The sequence below is a fragment of the Hevea brasiliensis genome, chromosome 3 (genome assembly GCF_030052815.1).
Source record: "Hevea brasiliensis isolate MT/VB/25A 57/8 chromosome 3, ASM3005281v1, whole genome shotgun sequence".
NCBI classification, from domain to species: Eukaryota; Viridiplantae; Streptophyta; class Magnoliopsida; order Malpighiales; family Euphorbiaceae; genus Hevea; species Hevea brasiliensis.
In genome coordinates, this window is record NC_079495.1 from 90,619,524 (window position 1) to 90,638,105 (window position 18,582).

General features: G+C 34.8%; 1 protein-coding gene across 1 annotated transcript; it reads right to left on the reverse strand.

Annotated features, from left to right (window-relative positions):
- Window positions 1–753: 753 nt before the first annotated feature.
- LOC110637242 (sister chromatid cohesion protein PDS5 homolog A) lies at window positions 754–18,185 on the reverse strand. The gene is given in 34 exon segments (XM_058144053.1): window positions 754–1,264; window positions 1,360–1,784; window positions 2,231–2,358; window positions 2,450–2,512; window positions 2,726–2,763; window positions 2,867–2,953; window positions 3,031–3,082; window positions 3,643–3,722; window positions 4,236–4,346; window positions 4,449–5,051; window positions 5,160–5,240; window positions 5,448–5,594; window positions 5,763–5,919; window positions 6,075–6,271; window positions 6,404–6,538; window positions 6,632–6,749; window positions 6,864–7,000; window positions 8,199–8,258; window positions 8,343–8,492; window positions 8,579–8,705; window positions 8,784–8,938; window positions 9,190–9,372; window positions 10,630–10,821; window positions 10,917–10,965; window positions 11,094–11,243; window positions 11,579–11,724; window positions 11,820–11,965; window positions 12,042–12,258; window positions 12,755–12,973; window positions 13,096–13,222; window positions 14,914–15,095; window positions 15,198–15,241; window positions 15,244–15,400; window positions 17,792–18,185. Coding segments are annotated over 34 exon segments (5,007 nt in total). The 5' UTR covers window positions 17,885–18,185; the 3' UTR covers window positions 754–1,213.
- Between the last annotated feature and the right edge of the window lie 397 nt (window positions 18,186–18,582).

An 18,582-nucleotide genomic window follows, 5' to 3' on the forward strand; every position in this document is an offset into this window, starting at 1 on the left:
TTAATGGGTTGGTGTGGCAATAATTTTCATCTTATATTAATAAATTGGCTTTTCAGGATCTCATATCAATCGATTGTATTCACTTGGCTATCTTATATTAGTGGGTTGGTGTGACAATAGCTTTCATCTTATGTTAGTCAATTAGTTTTTCAGGATTTCATATCGATCGATTGTGCTCACTTAGTAAAATTATCATAATTTTATCAAGAAGCTCATCTCTTTCTTAAGCCTGCTTTTGCCTATTTATACATATTTATCTCCAATAAATTAAAAAAAAATATACTCGCTTTTACCGGTTCATTGTGTGGAGACTGCAAGTTGAAGTTGAAAACAAATTCCCCTGCTAAGCAAAATAGTCATATTTAAAGGAGAAATCAAAATTTATGGGTTTGAACAGGATTTTTTTTTTCTTTTGAAACTTTCACGTCTTAATGACTTGTCCACTTATAAAACAAGAGTTGAAAAATGAACTAGATCAATTTTGTATAGTAATTTGAATCTTGAATGTTGCTGACTTCGTTAATGAATTAAAAACAAAAAAAAGAACCAAGATTTGATTCGTTCCAACTATCTAGACATGAAACTTCCATACAGTTGAAGGAAAAAATTCACGAGCACTCCCAAAGACTAGCAATGAAATTTGACATGATCTTAAACCCAGCCCCACTCAATCTGATAAACTCTTCAATTCTCCGCGTACACATTAGAGAAGGAAAAAAGACGAATTCAATTCAATGAAAAAAGAAAGAGTAATTGACATGAAACAAACTAGCAAGTCAGCTTGATCATTTTGATGGGTGTCAAAATCAAACAAGAATATGCAACATACAACACCATCCCCAACTAAACTGTACAAATGATCTATCTATAAATCAATCCTGGTGGTTAGAAAGATGAACTACACTACACCCCATTAACCATTACACCAATATGTTTTTCTACCACTAATACAAGGCAATTACAGGAAATTGCGATTAACTTTCCTACTTAACCATACGGAAGTGCCAATTGTTACTTTACATTCATATGTGATCAGTGCCAACCACTTCCGAATTTATTCGTTACTGTTTGTTTACAACATTAAATGGCTCTTTCACCTTCTTTCACCTTCTGCCAACTACACCACCTAAACAAAATGCATTAGAATCTACTCAAGAACCAAGCTTTCTGTGTTTTTCCTCTGGACAAGAAGACAGTTTCCAACCTTAACAGCTTATCTTGCTTTCCTTGATGCTGATTTTTGTACTTTATGCTTCCATTTGCTCTGCATTTTATAAGAATGAAATCAAAATATGAAATATTATCTGGCATGGATCGATTCATAATGCATAAACTAAACACATGGCAAAAGGTACATACAAGAGGCTCATCATCAGATATCTCAGCATCCTCTTCATTGGAAGGACTTGCTTCGATACGTGCTTTCTTTGGATTTCTGAGCGTAGTCCCATCAATGTCTTCATCTTGAGTCCCTTCAGAGTCTGATTTGTCTTTATTTGCTTCCTCTCGCATGCCTTCACTTGATTCATCTTCCCGTTCTTCAGGATGGGAGTCCTCTTCTGCATCATCTTTTTGAGCATCTTCTGGTATACTCTCAGTATCTGCAAAAACTTTACCTTCAGAATTGGATTTCACTTCTCCATCAGATTCGTCTGATTGATTTTGGTTCTCCAGTGTGTCTCCCAAGTGTTTTCCTCCAGAAACTGATGTAACTTCCTTATGAGATTCATCCACATCAGTCAAGTGCTCTGTCACCCTTTCATCACGTTCCCCATGAGAACCACCTGGAAGAAAATAAAGTCATGTGAACCACCAATATACAAACATAGTCTCCATATAGTGCATCTGGAAGTTTAAACATGAACAGTGTATAAACAATAAAGAGAACTTGTAACCCACACAAAACACCATAAAGAACCAATATACAAATGTATTCTACAAAATTTGCATATGCAAGTTTGAACATGGATGGTGTATAAAGAGATATTGTAGCCCAATGTTCACCATCTCACTCCATTTCCAAGCAAAAATGCAAAATGATTAGAAGCAGAAATTAAATGATATAATTGCCCAAAATAACAAATATAAAATAATCTCCATATCAACTTGTGAGATCTTTTGTATGAAACAAACCTGGATGATTTATTTACAATTTCAAAAAATCATTGACATTGCAAACCAATAACTTTTTTATCATTTAAAATTAATTGGAAAGTAAAAGGCAGTTCACCTTGTTTTTCCTTGTCTCCTTTAGATTCCTCAGTGGGTTCAGCATTTGATACATCAAAGTCATCTTTAACCTCAGGCTCTTTATTTACACGCTTTGAGTTTTTCTTAGGAGTTCTTTTTCCTTTAGTACTAAAGAAAAAAAAAATCAATAAATATATAGTGGTGCCATTGGAGACATAAAAGTAAAAGACTTCAACAATGATGAAAACTTTTCTATTACATATTTTCTGATTCCTTGTTCTGATGTATGTTACCCAAACTTCTACTTTTCTGTGCAGGCGATCTGTAGAACAGTAACAAAAATTTTAGGCAAGAGCATAAGAAGGAATTCTCAGAGAAATATCAAGCTTCCATACAAAAAGAAATGCCATAACCAAGACATGGTGCCATGAAGAAAAATAGCAGCACAACATAATTATACAGAACCTAGTGTTTTGATGACAGTTTTTCAATTTTATAAAGATGATTATATTCTTCATTAGAAGGCAATCCTTACACTTTAGTTGACTGGGGATGCTTCAATGAGTTTGACTTCTGAAATGGTGCAAAGGAAAAACAAAGTCACTTCTGATTGCCTTGGAAACATTCAATTGCTTTATTTCAAGGAAAAATGGCAGAAGCAATAAGTTGGTAAAACCTTCATAGATTTGCGACCTTTGTCAACAAGCTCCCACCGCTCTTTTTCTAAACGGAGTACTTCTATGTCTCCGTCATCATATAATATCTACACAAAGTTGCAAAATGAGCAAAATAAATCATGCTTAGGGGGTGAGAGCGAGGACGAAAGAAAGAGCAGCATACCACATGTTTCCTTTTTATAGGGTCATAAGATTTAACAGTGCCTTCATAAAACCTGTTGATTAAAGCAAAATAATACAACATGAGGACATAATTCCAAATACTAGATATAAACATTTTACATTTTGCTGGAACAAAAGGAAAGCCTCTGTAGTCACAATTCCAACTCTACAGTTTTTGAACTTAACATCTACCCAACATCACATTAACACCCAATACTATCTACAGTTGTGTGCATCTTCTTTTAGATAACAACCAGAAAAAGTATTAGCAGAGTTGAGCATCTTGTAATAGAGTAATAAAATACAAAAAAGTAAATCAGGAAAAGCAGCAGAGTTCATGAGTGACTCACAAAAAGAGTTGCCTTAGATGGTTTGATAAGCACACCAGCAAAGATCAAAAATCAAGACAGGCACATGAACTTGGTGCATAAAAAAATCAAACAAAGCCTTGAAGGAAATCCAGGAACATTATTTTCAACAAAATTTTGACATTGAATAAATGAAGAGTCTTGCGAATAAATGAAGAGTCTTGCCCCCCATCCCTCCCACCATTAAATAAATAAATAAAATAAAGTTGGAGGAGGGGAGACAGAGATATTAAGAGAGTACTCACTGCTTATCCATGGGCCACCAAACCTTTATTCTATAACCAATTAATTCTTCAATATCAACTCCGCTTTTCTTTGTTGTGCACTGGAAAAGAAAATAAAGCAGGGCATAATCACATATTAGTAGGAAAACCATCCAGAGTACTATAAGCAATAAAGAAAACCCTGAGAAATAAATAAATTTATGAAAACAATTCACACAATCTGAAATATTACTGGTAAAAAATCACTGTAATAACCATGCTTGTGAATAAATTACAACAGGATATTTATTTGCACCATAAAATTAGAACAGAGAACAGTACACCAGCTTGCCATCTTTCAGGTTGCTTAAAAACAGTTATTGAACTCGACTACATATAGGTGCCAATAAGTGCAGTTCAGGTCAGATTGGTCTAAAACAGGCCATCAGATGGGTCAACTTTTGAGAATTCATTTTGGGTATCGTAGAGTACTAGAGAAAAACTGATAACAAGAAATTAATAAAAGGCATATGTAAATTCCTCACTCAAAGACGACATCACATTACTAAGTTATGCAATAGCGATGAAACACTACAAATGAGAAAACAAAACGGTGAGCATGCGGATGTGTTAACCTTTGCCAAGCCTGCAATGCTTCTTCTTTTTCTCTTCTTCATGCTTCCAGTTGAAGACTTAAAATTATTACTTGCATTTATCATATCAGTGTCCCCTAACACAACAGACTTCTACAATAGAAGTAATAAAGAGGTGAAATATACACAAAATAAAAGCCCCAAGGTTATTAAGGAGTTACTGCTTCTATGTTAATAAAAAAAGAAAAAGCTTACCTTCAGATTAGCAACTTCTTCAACTTCATTTTCTTTGCTCTTGTGACCCAACTCAGTGCGTTTGCCTTTGTGTTTTGATGTGAAGCTTATATTCTTTCGCATGCATGCTACCAACAAATCAGACTCGGACCTTAGTTTTGGGATAGACTTCTTCTTCTCTTTTGAATCAGGGCTTGAATCATCTCTTGAAGCACTTAATGGAATAAATAAATTGCTTGAAGACAGTCTAGCACTATGAGAAGATGATGATCTCCGTCGTTTAGGTACTGGAACAGATGCTACATCCGTAGCCTTTATTTTTTTAGATTTTTCATGCTCCAGTTCTGACTTTGTTTTTTCACTTGGAAAATCTTTATGACCATTGCTTGACTCAAACTTACTAGAGAGCCCCATATTATCCAAATTTATTTCCCTGACCATCTTCAAGATATCAACATCACTTTCAGCATTTTTTGTTTTAGCTGACAAAGACTTGTTCTTTTTAACCTTGCCACCCTTGGTGCCAGGCGATTTTAACTGTTTTATCATTTTGCCAAGGGGCACCTCATTTGCTTCTCTTTCACTGTCTTTTAGAACCACATCCTCAGCAATATCTGAATTAATCTGAAGTGATTACAGAAGGGGCATATGTTAGTGAAAAATACAAGTGACACTAAATATCACAAAATATTAGTGCATAGCTAAAAAGCATCCTTAAGGAGGAGAGCATACTTTTCCATCAGTTTCTAAATTAAGCAATTCAAATTGAGTCAAGACATTCTCATCAGCCAACCACATTTTTCCCTCAGTTGCCTACCCAAAAAAAAAAAAATGCAATGATGTCAACACACATAACATTCATCTATATATCAACAAGTAAATAAGTTGAAAAATCAAAAGACATCAGCCTAACAAAATTAGCCAACTCTATAGAATAGAATCAGCAACTTCTTCTCCATGAGTTCAATAGTGTTAACTTAATAGAACCATGAAGATAATTTTAAGTTGGAGATAAGATACCAGAGAATCATCTCCTTCTTTCTTCTCATGTGATTTGTAAAGCATTGGAGGCAGGGAAACCGGTGAAGCCAAAGTTTGTATATCATCCTCCTTCGGAGCTAAGCGCTTGGTGATTGCCAGCCCAAGTTCAGAGATTGCATGAGAATTCTGTGAATGTCAACAATTACAAAGATAAGCTTGGTATTCTACATTTCATTGAGCTTTGAGTCATTTGTTTTTCATATTTTTGTAGGTGTGGTTTCTTCAACCTTCCAATAATTATGCACAAAATTGTAAATTTAACAATGAAAACAAAGATGACATATTGTCCACAACCTTTGACTTTGCTGCATCAACTATATCCTCTGAACGCTTGATACTTTCAAAGATATAAACTATTGCAGATATATTCTCCTTCTCTTTGTTGGTGCTAGATTCTGACTTTGCATCTTCATCTTTGTGCAACAAAATAGAAAGAATCAAGTGCAATTGCCTAAAACAGACATAATAGAATCAGTGTTATCTCCTCTGTTAGTTCCCATTTTCTTATCGATAAATGTTATTGGCTTAAACTTATGAAACTAAATCATATGAAACAATGTCTACAAAGCATATCCAAAACAAAATAAAAGGTGAAATTTGAAGTACCGGTATATTGTCTCAAATGCTTTAACATCCTTGCATTCATCAGCGTCAGGACATGAATGATGAGCAAGGGCATGGACCAAATATGGTAGAATGTCTTCAGGATATGCAGCTGAGGTACTTGCATCACTCTGTACAGAGAGTTGACGTGCCTTTGCTTGGTAATGCATTTGAATAATATCAGCAAGATTCTGCTTTTCCTGCCATTGAAAAAAAAGTACAAACTCAGCCGAGATGACATCAGAAATTTTACTTTCAAAGCAAGCACGATATGCACTTCACTTGGTTATCAATAATAATAACTTTGAACCAATCAGTACTCATATAGCTACCTCTTCAAAATCAAGGGGCTTTAATCCAGTTATATTAAGTAAGAAGGCACAGGCATACTTCACATCCAGAAGCCGGTCCTTTATATATTGATGAACTTTGCTTAGGAATAGTTTCCTAGCTTGGGGGAAAGTGATCTACAAGACCCAAAAGAAAACAAGTGGGGAAGAATTACAAGTGATATAAAATAATGTATCGATGACCTTGAGGAAAATTTCTAAGGACTTCACCTCCGGTGTCCTTAAAGTTAGGTGGAAGACATCAAAAGGTATCTTGTGATCCCAGTGCTTTGACAAACGAAGAACAGCCTTAGCAGAAGCAAGTCTCAAATGGGCCTTATCAACTGAACTGTAGGTAAGACAAATGTGTATATGAAATGGAAAACCTCATAGAAGAATAATCCAGAAACTACAAGAACAACAATTTATATATAAACCACGAAGAAATCAATGAATGCAAGACCTCGATTCTGTATCCTTTGATATTTCTCCAAACAGAAGAATATTCCTCAGGATCTCCAAAAGGCTATCAATGCCAGGACGAAGTTGTGCATCTTTTACAGGCAAGTAGCTCTTGACAAGTGTCTTGATCCCATATATCTGCAAGCAAATCGTAGATGCAACCAGATGTAAAAAGGATTGTCAAATTATTATATCAATAAAACTATCAATAGAGCCTAGTTTAACCTTTTGTTTAGGAAGTGTTGGAATGTCATTGTGGGAACAAGTCCCACATCGGTCGTGTACAAGAAAAATAAAGGGCATATAAGTGTTTTGGTGATGGAGAGTCCAGTTTCAAGCCCAATTCAACATGTGGCCTGCCAGTTTGATATTCACACTCTAGGGTCCATAATAATTCTCAACATGGCATCAATGCAAGTCAGTGCCCAAATTCAGTTTCAGTTCAATTTCCCGGTGTTGGCACTGCATTTAAGTTTCAGATTTCTAGTGTCAACCAGATGTCTGGTTTGCCACTTGAGGGGGAGTGTTGGAATATCACTTGTGGGAACAAGTCCCACAAGGTAGTGTACAAGAAAACTAAAAGGCATATAAGTGTTGGCAAACCAAACTAATCGGTGATGGAAAGCTTAGTTTCAAGCCCAATTCAATATGTAGCCTGCCAGTTTGACATTCACACTCTTGGTTCCATAATAATTCTCAATAGGAAGTATGAAGAGAAATGGAGGGATGGTCATACAAAGATGAGTAGGAGATGGGAAGTAAAGTGTTTATCCTCATCTTGCTTGGATTATTCTCATAAAAGAAGAGATAGGGAAGAAAGGTAATTTACCCTCACCTTTTTTGATTAAGAAATGAAGAAAAAGAATGTAAAATGCAGAATTATAAAATGACAACAATACCCCCCTCAAAGGAAAAGTTAAGAAAAAAGAGTTCATAAGAAAAAGGGAATCTTGGATTCTCAAAGAAAAAGTAAAGGTAAGAATTGATTAAATAAAATAAAATACTTCACTAAAGCGAAACTTACTTTACCTCCCTTGCCCAATAGGTGGATAAGGATTTTCAAAGTTCTGAAGCAAATTAAAGGCAATGGGAAAACCTTAAATAATCTTCTCCTCTTTTTCTCATTCCTTTTCACAAACAAGAGTTAACATCACTTTTTTCTTCTTGTTTCACTCCTTTCCCAAACAAAGGTAGGCATTAACATCACTTTCCGTACCCTCTACCAAATAGCGTACAACAAATCCAGGAACATACTACCAAGCAAATTTGATATTAATTCCATATTTCCTATTTTGAAAAGATTAAGGGAAAAAACAACTTCCCCTGACTAACCAACCTTCAACAAACAAAGTTCGCTTATGTCATCCCAGCTTGCTTTTCCATTGTCTTCTGCTTTCTGCAACCGCAAAGCACAATATTATATTAAAAGTAGTTAAACAGAAAGTGTATGCACATGTCTAAAGGATCTTTGAAGGCATACACTGCCACATTTAAGAATCTTGCTTTTTATGAATTCTTCAATTTCATTCTCCCTGGTTTCAAAAACTGGCATTGCAGTCTCAGCTATGCATCCCAGAGATTGTAGTACAGCAGGCAAATGTCTCTTCTCCTCCAGCATGTCCACGAGTCTCTACAAATTGGATAAGAGAATAAACATCAGCATTGCCTATATCCAAGACCATGATGCATATGAAAAAGTCCAAGGACAAAAATAACCTTGTATAAAACAGAAAGAGACTTGAGCCCATCATCCTTTGTTATTGCTGCTAGGGCATGCACAGCATACTTGGCCTGTCTTCGACTACCTTCTAAGCAGAGCCTCTCCAATATAAGGTCAATTGAACTACAGGTAAGCAAAAGAAGAATATGAACATATACACAATGCAAAGGCTATAATTTGTCAAATAATGAAGAGCCGCACCTTGATGACACTGCGAGCTGTTCTCGGATGGTACCCCCAGCCTTCGCCAAAATGTGCAAAGCACCTTCTTTTATCATCTCATTATCATCTTTCAGAAAATTTACTAATTCTTCTTCAGCCCCGCCAAGTAGCATTGGACTGAAGCGTGCAAGTAGCTGAAGATTTGAAAATTTTTAAACAAAAAAAAAGAAAAAAAATAAAAATAATCAGATAATACTACCACATAATGGAAGGTGATGGTCCAGCAAGCCCATGATAGAGCTACAAAGATAAAGATAAGAACACACAAGAAAAGACATTATATGCAGTATTACACTAAAAAGTTACCAACTCAAGTTAAGCAACTATATGACAGACCCTCATGGAGACCATAAAAGACCAAGCAAGTATAGATGCATATTCTTACCACCAGTATATCCATACACGATTGAGTAAATTGTGTATTTCCAGCAGATTTATGTGTGGTGGCCTCCAACAGAATTTCTTTCACATGCTCTTTGTTGAAAAGTAAATAAGAACTCTTAACTGAGAGATTGCCCAGAAAATCATAAAGCCGGTGTTTCTCACCAAGTATTTTAAGCAAATCCTCCTGCAGTAAAAAGGACTCCAATCCTGAGAAACTTTTCCATAAAACAAATCGGAACAAGTAGTTTCATAATCAACCTATTAATTATTGAAGTAAAAGCAAACTTAATTTTACCAATTCAATCAGAAAAGCAGAATTAAAATTTATGATATTTGCAGTTAACATTGAGTTGTTTGAATTAATAATTAAATCTAGTGAAGTTCCTTGGCCTAGTATCTAAATAATGGAATCCAAGAGAGACAGATCTTGATATGAACTGCCTAACTCCATTTTAACAGCTAGCTTGTAAGGGGAAGGTTACAAACCCATATACCCTAGCTAACCGATATGGGACACATCATTCCCAACCCCTTTATACCATACGTCCTCGTACAGAAAACAGGGATCAAGGCCCACCGACCAGACAAGGTGAGGCTCTAATACCAAATTATATTAATCTGTCTAACTCCACCTTAAAAGCCAGCTTGTAAGGAGAGGATTGCAAACCCATATATATAATGCTCAAGACCTCCCTTGCTAAACGATATGGGATGCATCAGATCTTGGTCCAATTCTTGCCAATTTCAACAAACTCAAGAAATTTTCCACTTACAGTGAAAAAAAAATCAATTATAATCATACTAGTGACAGATTGCTTCCTTGATTGGAGAAATTGAAAAAACAGCCTAGTCGCAATGGTTCTGTCTGAAGCAATATCAACAAGTTGCTTTAGGCAATGGTTTGATCTGATGTTGATAGTTCTAAAAGTAGGCAGTGCAACTGGTGGCAACAATAGTAATGCAATGATGGCAACAAAAGATGGTGCCTTTGCAGGAACAAACATGGTTTGCTATCTAAGCATGGATCATATTTGTAGGGGGAAACAATGTGGTAGTAGCACATCATGGTGTGATACTAAATCACAAAAGATGGTATTGAACTGTCACTTATGACAATCATAGCAGCAGTGATAGTGGGGAACAGATGTTAAATGAGACAATATGGTCACGTTGATACCAGTAAAACTTGCAATAATACAGACTGTCAAAATTAGTGGCTTTGCATTCCACAAAAGACCACGCCACCAACCACCACCCCCTCACCCCCCCCAACCCTACCCTTCTTTTCCGTTAACTGGTGAAAACTCAATTCAACTCAAATGGTCACACCCTAAATACATCGGTCGAAATGTAATGCCCCAAATCCAACACCCGAAGCATCTCCATTCCTAGTTGTTCATACTCAAAACCTATTTACACCCATCACAATTTTATTGCTTACCCGACCAGTACAAGCTTGATGGAAACCAGTGTTAGCATCAAGGAGATTTGTTAAAATCTTCCAGATATTGGTATCTTTCAATTGATCAAGTATCTGAAAATTCTCCTCAGCCTTAGCAGGCTCAGCAAACGAGCGAGACATGATACGAAAACCAAAAAGGACTTTTTTTTGGAATTCAGGAGCATCTACATCCTGTATTCACACAAGAAAAGGTATTTTAGCTGTTATATTCTTAATTCTATCTTTCGGCTTCGATTTGAGTAATTCAATCTCCAGAATTTGCAAACCTGATGCATCTGCCTGACAGATAGATACCTCTGCATCTCTTGTTGTAACCTGCAATCCAATAAGAAATCCCCTGAAAATGAGTGCACCATCCATTAAAATACATAAAATTGAAAGAGCGTAGGTCTATAAAATGTCAGGTGCAGTTGCCTGATGTCAACCAAGTAATTATGACATACCGTTGCTTCTGCTCCAATATCTTCTCAAGAGCTTTCAGCTCTACTTTGTCACATGCAGAGAATATTCTGACCCAAAGCTTAACTCTTTCTTTGACTGAGAACTCCATTGGGAACATGGACCCACAAAGAACAGATTCAATTGTATCTGATCTGCAGAACCAATCAACATGTTAGATATTTAGCCCATATTCAGAGGAGAAGCAAAGTACTTTCCACCTTCTAATTGGTTTCAATCATCTCACAGACTCTGCTGATGCAAAAATTGAAGTTATTCAGAACATATGTAATGGAAATCTACATTAAGTCATTAACTGCAGATCCACAAGAAAATTCATATATCTGGGTCTCAATGTTGCAGAGGATAAACTCCCCACCAACAATTTGATGACAAGGCAGCAGGACAAGCAGGGATTATCAGGAAATATTTATATTTATATTTATATTTATATTTACATATTGCAGCCAGCAAACCAAGACTGCCTTACCTGAAATCTCTGTCATAAAAACATCTCAAAATCTTCCCAGGAATCCAATCAAATTCACCAGGACTAACTGAGCCATCAGAGGACTTCACACAATAAACCCTGAAAATCTCAGCCATTCTCTCCATGGTATATCTCTTAACAAGTAGCTGCGGGAAAAGATATACATTGGAAAATTATAAATGATTGCTAGCAACTAATAAACATTTTAGCATTCTTTAACTTGAGGAAAAAGCATACATACAGATTTGTCTCGAAGACGCTCCGCAACTAGTTGTATGGTTTCAACAGGAATAGAATTCAGGGCATAACACGCCGCATCACAAATCACATCAACAACTTGTTTTCGGACATTCTCATCATAGTCCAATAGTCGATCACAGAGAGCAGCTGGAAAACAATTGAGTAGATCAAAACAAAGATGTATTACACATGTGATTTTGTAAAAATCAAGCAACATACTTACAGATTATTTGAGAAGCCTCAGCTCGGAAAGGATTTGACAAGAGACAGGTTTTGACACGTTCCAGGACAGACATTCGGACTTCTACTCCTCTATCAGCCAACCTTTTCAAAAACTCTGAAAAGATTGGCTGAAATGCTCCACTGATAGCAGAGCCTGGCAGAGCAGACAGATCTCCAACTAACCCCACTGCTTTTAAACGAACGTCGAGCTGATCAGTCTGCAAATACAAAGACTTGTAAACTGAGAAACAATTCATCAAATTTCAATGTTATAAACTTGCAAAGTAGAAATAAATTAGGCTCCAAATGAATTTAAATTAAATATGAAAAATTCTGTTATTTTACTTCTGCAAATGATGTAGTAGTAAAATTTGGAATATAAATCCATTGATTCAATATTCAAAAAGCATCATCAACAACAACTAAGCCTTAATCCCAAACTAGATGAGGTCAGCCATATAAATCCTTTTTCACGATTCAGCTTTATTTGAGACCGATTCCATATCAATATTCAAAAAATGTAAATTTTTTGATACTATGTCCCTCCACGTCGACGTTCAAAAAGCATTATAAGAAATACTTGCATATGACATGATAATGACAAGCTCATTTCGGTAGGAAGTATTCAATGTTTGAGAGCTTCAGAATTAAAATCATTATATGCCACAGGCAAAATCAAATATACAAATGCAGGCCACTGAGTCAGCTAATTACCAATAGTTCCCCAGTGAGGTAAGGAATGACTCCCAATAAGATCTGAGGGGCACAACAGTAAATATCATATATGACTTCATGATAGTCAATATGACTATTTTCCGACTTGTTATCTCCTGACATTGATGATACAAGGAACTGCTTTATTCCAGGTTCAAGTTTTCCAGCACATTGCTCTATTACATTCATGGCAAGTCTCCTTGCAGCTGAAGAAACATCCTGGAATCACAGGTTTCACAAAATGAGCTCCTAATTTCAAAAAAAAAAAACAAAAAAAAAAAAAAACAAAAAAAAGAGTGAAAACAATAAGTTATAACATAAAGCACGGTAAATTTGCTTACAGATCTATTTCTTCCTAATACGGATAATATGACAAGCAAGAGATCCTCCCGAATATCTTCAATTTCTTCTATGAGAACAACCATTATTTTTTGCATCGATGACAATACACTTTCTTGATGATCATCACTGCGTAAGTGAAAATTTTCAGATCAATAGATAATCGGTAAATGATATCTTGAATATGGAATTAAATAGAGAACAAAAAATGTGAGAAAGAGAGAGAGAGAGAAGCCAAAATGTATTATCTTGTTTGTTTTTAACACAAACCTTATAAACAGATACATGATCAGACAAGTAGTAGCTATATTTTTGGTTTCCATTAACAAATAGGATTGCATAATTACAACAAACAACTAAGACTTAACTTTAAACTAGTTGGGGAATTAGCTATATAGATCCTTTTTTGCCATTCAACTCTATTTGAAGCCAATTCTGCATCAATATTAAAAATTGTAAATCTTTTGATACTACTTCCCTCCATGTCATTCTAGGTCTTCCCCTTTCCCTTCTCACTCCTTCCGCCATTAACTTATAGCACTTCCATTCTAAGACATTCTATACTCTACATTCAACATAACCAAGCCATATTATTTGACCCCCTTTCATTTTATCTCTAATGTGTGCTACATGCACTGTCTAATAGATATGGTCTTTTCCTAATTACAAATGAGACAAGCCCTTCATAAACTAAAGGGAACTCAGCTTGCTCGGTAAACACTCACTTGTTTGTCAAAGTTAAAGCTAAGCTCATGCTCATTTTTAAAGCTTCTTTAATAAGTAAGGCACACTTGATTTTGGTAAAATTCGGCTCATTCAAATGGGTGAGTCAGCTCATGTATAAACTCATTAAATAATTTGATTTTTATGTTAAGGCTCAGTTTTGTGGAAAATAACTTGTATATGTATTCCACAAAAATTATTTTCTAAAAAAATATTTTTCATGAAAATATTTTCTATTATTTGGCTGCAATGTTAAATATTTATGTCATACATGTATAAAGTGTTTTCACATTTTTATATTCTCAAAGTCAAGAAAATGACTTCCTCTTTTGAGAAGAGGAAGTCATTTTCCTTAAAAATAGTTTAGTTTTCCCTTTGACTAGGAAAACAGTGACCCAAACGCTAGAAAATATGAAAGATATTTTTCAGGAAAATATTTTCTATAAAACAAACGGAGCCTAAGTTTTATGCATTTTTATTGGCACACTTGATTTTCGCTCATTCAGACTAGTGAGCCAGCTCATGTATAAACTCATTAAATAATTTAATTTTGATTTTAAGTTTTGTGCATTTTTATTTATGATATAGAAAAAAGTACTTATTTACTGTTTACTATAAGAAATTAAATAATTTTTTTCAATTTATAAACTTACACTGCAGTCCCTTATCCCTCAAAGTTGCATATTTATCCTACATACTAATGTTAAATAGAACAAATATGGTTACGTATATTGATTACTTTTAAATAGTTTTTGTAATAAATTTGTAAATAATATTATTTATAATTGAAGTCTATGGAGAATGATCTACTTAATTTCAGTTCATTCATTTAAAAAGCCAAACTTCAAAAATGTTGCACTCAGTTTGCCTCAACTCGTTTAATAAACTTAAATATATATCTTGTTTTGTAAGCACACCAAGCTAAGCATGCCAAAGGTCAGGTAATTTGCAATCCTAAGGTGCCTGGGTTTGAAATTTAAGAAACGGAAACAATACTCATGCCATGTCGATAGAGGAATGCAAATATGAGAGGAGGTGGTATTCTATCAACGCTAACCCCTTATATAACAGAAAATAAATGATGAAATAAAACACACCTGGCAACAGAAAAAAATGTACTGAACATTTTATTCACCAGATCATCACATTCTAGATCCAACATCACAACGCATGACCTATATTTGGCAAGGGTCTCCAAAATAACAACTCTCCTTCCAAATGATGGACCACTAGTATCACTTAACCCGCTAAAAGTGCTGACAATCAAGTGAAAAATATCCTGCAGAGAAGTATAGACAGATCAGGAGGAATAGTTGGTGAGATATTAAAATACATCAATAAAATTGCATTAATCAGCTAAGCTTCATAAAAGAATATGCACCTTTAAAACATCATCACTGTAAGGAGCTTCAGGAGCTGTAATTGGGTTATCTCACAAATACAGGTTACAAGTAGAAGCTTAACATCCTTATCTTGATGATTCAGCAATTCTGGCTTCACAATTGCATTAAGGAAAGGTTGCATTGACTCCATCATAGTCGCTGATGGCAATTGTTCCATCTCGGAAAGGCACGTAGCAGCTTGCTGCAGGCAAAGAAAATATTTCAGAAATATTACCATTTAATGAAACAAGGATCCTACCTTTGCTCATTACACTAGAAATACAAGCATGAGCATCAAAGATAATTTAACTATCATTAAGTATTATTTTCTTAGTCTGCCAACAATGAACAGTGCAGCAAAACAGCCTCAGCACCAAGGACCCCATATGGCACACTATTCATGAAATACAGAACATTATTCAACAGATAGTTAGCCACAGGAAAAAGGAAATTGGCACTAGATGACTTAAAAAAGAAAACCAAACATCAAAGAATGAAAGGGTAAATTTGTGGCAATGACTGGAAGAGTTGCACCCCAGTTCAGCCCCAGCAACTTTGGTCCACAAAGACACACAAAAAAATAGTGCATTAAATGGATAAGTTCTTTTATATTTTAGAAGGTTTGGAATGGACTCTAGATAGCTGAGTTAGTTTCAACAGATGATGTCAGTTAAATCACATAGAAAGCAATTTAATATAAGGAACAAAAATTAGATGTTACCATTTGGTGGCTCTCTAACTACAATTCATATGCAGTTCAAAAAAAAATATAAAACAAAAATTATATTAAAAAAAACTACTGCTTGCATGTGAAAGCAAGTAAGTTCTACACAGCTTTGGGACCCAACCCACTTCAAACCAATGATTATGAATCTTTTATATTATCATTTAGGGAAATTTTCATTCATGTCACTCAACACTTTAGTTCAATACAGTAGATAAATTTTAATTAGTTTGAACAACAATCACTATATTTTTAGATTTACTTTCAATAAAGACTCTAGAGACACATTCTGATCAAAAGCTTGCAAGAAATCTAATATGGCAATCTTTAAAAGCTACTTCTACTCAAAGGCACGCAAAAGCCAACCCCTCAAAAATACAGTTGCTTTTTCTCGTACCTTCTAGCTCAGTTGAGGCCATTGACAGAATTTTGATATATTGCCACAGCCAATTTCCAACAACAAGTAATTGGAATGTGACATCAATGACCATTGGCACAAAATCTTAAATTGGAGATTTTTGCACAACAAATTGAAATTAGATTACCACACAAAAGTTGAATACTAGGTTAAGCAGACATTGGAGAAATTTAACATCATGATAATCTCATGTTTTACACCCAGTTATCCATGAAATATTTGAGAATATGACATCTCATAATTGCAAAGAGAAAATATATGCTTGTTCAATCATAGCTCCCTTTTGTGTTTCATAATTGTCATATTGTGACCACAAAAATAAAAAGTCATCGTCCAAGAAAGGTTCAAAAACTCTAATTTGAAACTCATGTAAGCATGCAATACCATCCCATCCCAAGCCCCATCAAACCAAACCCCTCATTTAACAGCCCCCAGAAAACCAAAACCTCCTATGTTGCCTCTTATCAAACTAAAAACTATACAAGTTGTAGGAATTTATGTTATAAATGATTGCATAAGTTCAGTACTACGCCTGTAGGTCCTCCCCCAACCAGAAAAAAAGAAAGAAAAAAGCTTTGGCCTTTAAGTTCAAATTTGAAATCCATCCAATAGCATGTACCTCAAATGTCTTAGGTAAATACAATCTGACAAACAAACCATTGAGTTCATCAGCCCAAAGGGAAAATCCATGAACACCACCCAAACCTAGCAACCATGTTCTGCATAGCAATCAGGCATTCAGCGCCAATGACATGTAACCACAACATTGCCATCTGTTGTAATATGGCATAGCGCACAACTTAATGCCACAGGCCAAAAATTTTACTCTACATATTCCCAAACATCCCAAATATTACCGAATAAGGCTGATCAAGAGCGCAATTCTTAGATGAAAACACCACAGAAGCCACATCCAAGAGCCATAATAATTCAAGCAGAAATGCTCAATACGATTCAACCAACCAAATAAGAAGCAAATTAAAATGTTGAATCTTACATATTCTATAATTCAATCTAAACAGTAAACAAATAAGCGCATCCAATTGTACTTCATAATTACTTGTCTCAGTTTTCTATATCATCCATTTTAGCTCCAAACCCATGAAAGAACGGTTGCAGCAACAAACCCTAATTCAATCAAATTTTTATCAAACGCTCCATTCTATCCAAAAAGAAAGCAATTGAAGCATGGAAGTTCCAATATTCAGAGCTCAAGTTAAAAACGAACCCTAATCCAACTACATAAAGCAACTCTAGTTACAATTGAAAAACACAGATAATACAAAAATAAGAAACCAAAATTGTGTTTTCTTTCATTTCCTTTCCACAGTTCTCTCAGAAAAAAAAAAAAAAAAAAAAGAAAGCAACAACAATAACTCCTCTTCCTCCATAAATTCACAAGAAGCTTACAAAATTCAAACAATTAGTTAAGAATTCAGAGAAATGTGTACCTTCAAAAGCTTAATAAGAGCGTCTTTGTTAATAGGAGGGGACTCGAGCTTCGATCCCACCTCCTTGAGCTGCTGTTCAAGCTTGAGTGCCATCAAACAGTCGTCGTATCCACAGGCGCTTACTCAACCACCACCAGCAGCTGCTCTCTCATAGATTACTTCACTTCTCCTTCTCTTATATTGATAGGGTTAGAGCGAAGAAGCTAGCTTAAGATGGAAACTGGGCTTTGTGTATTCAATTCTCTCTCTCTTGGTCTTTTTTTTTTTTTCCGATTTTGGATTTTGGATATTCCTTGTATATAAACAAGTGGAGTACTGGAGCTAGGCTTCGATTTCGAATTCGAACAACAACGCGAAATGAACTCCAAATGCGAGTGAAATCACGCTAAATGCTGGCTTGACTTTACAGATCACTGTCTACTATTTTATTATATCTCATGTGAGAAGGAGTGTGATTTCCATTTTTCTTTATTTTTGCTACGGTACTTCTCTATTTTATCTTATTTATGACTTTGCCTAGCTTCTCACTTTGTAAATTATTATGGAAGGAAGCTCAATTTTATCCTTAAATTTTTTTTATTCATGTTTAAATAAATTTATTTTTAAATTTTTACTGGAATTAATTCAGATTTTTTAATTTAAGTTTAAATAAATTTATTTTTTATAAGAAAATTAAAATAATTATTTTTAACTTTTAATAGAAAAATATTATTTTATATTTTAAATACTAAAAATTATTTATAATTTTTCACACAATAAAAAAAAAAGAAATAATGAAAAAATTAACAACA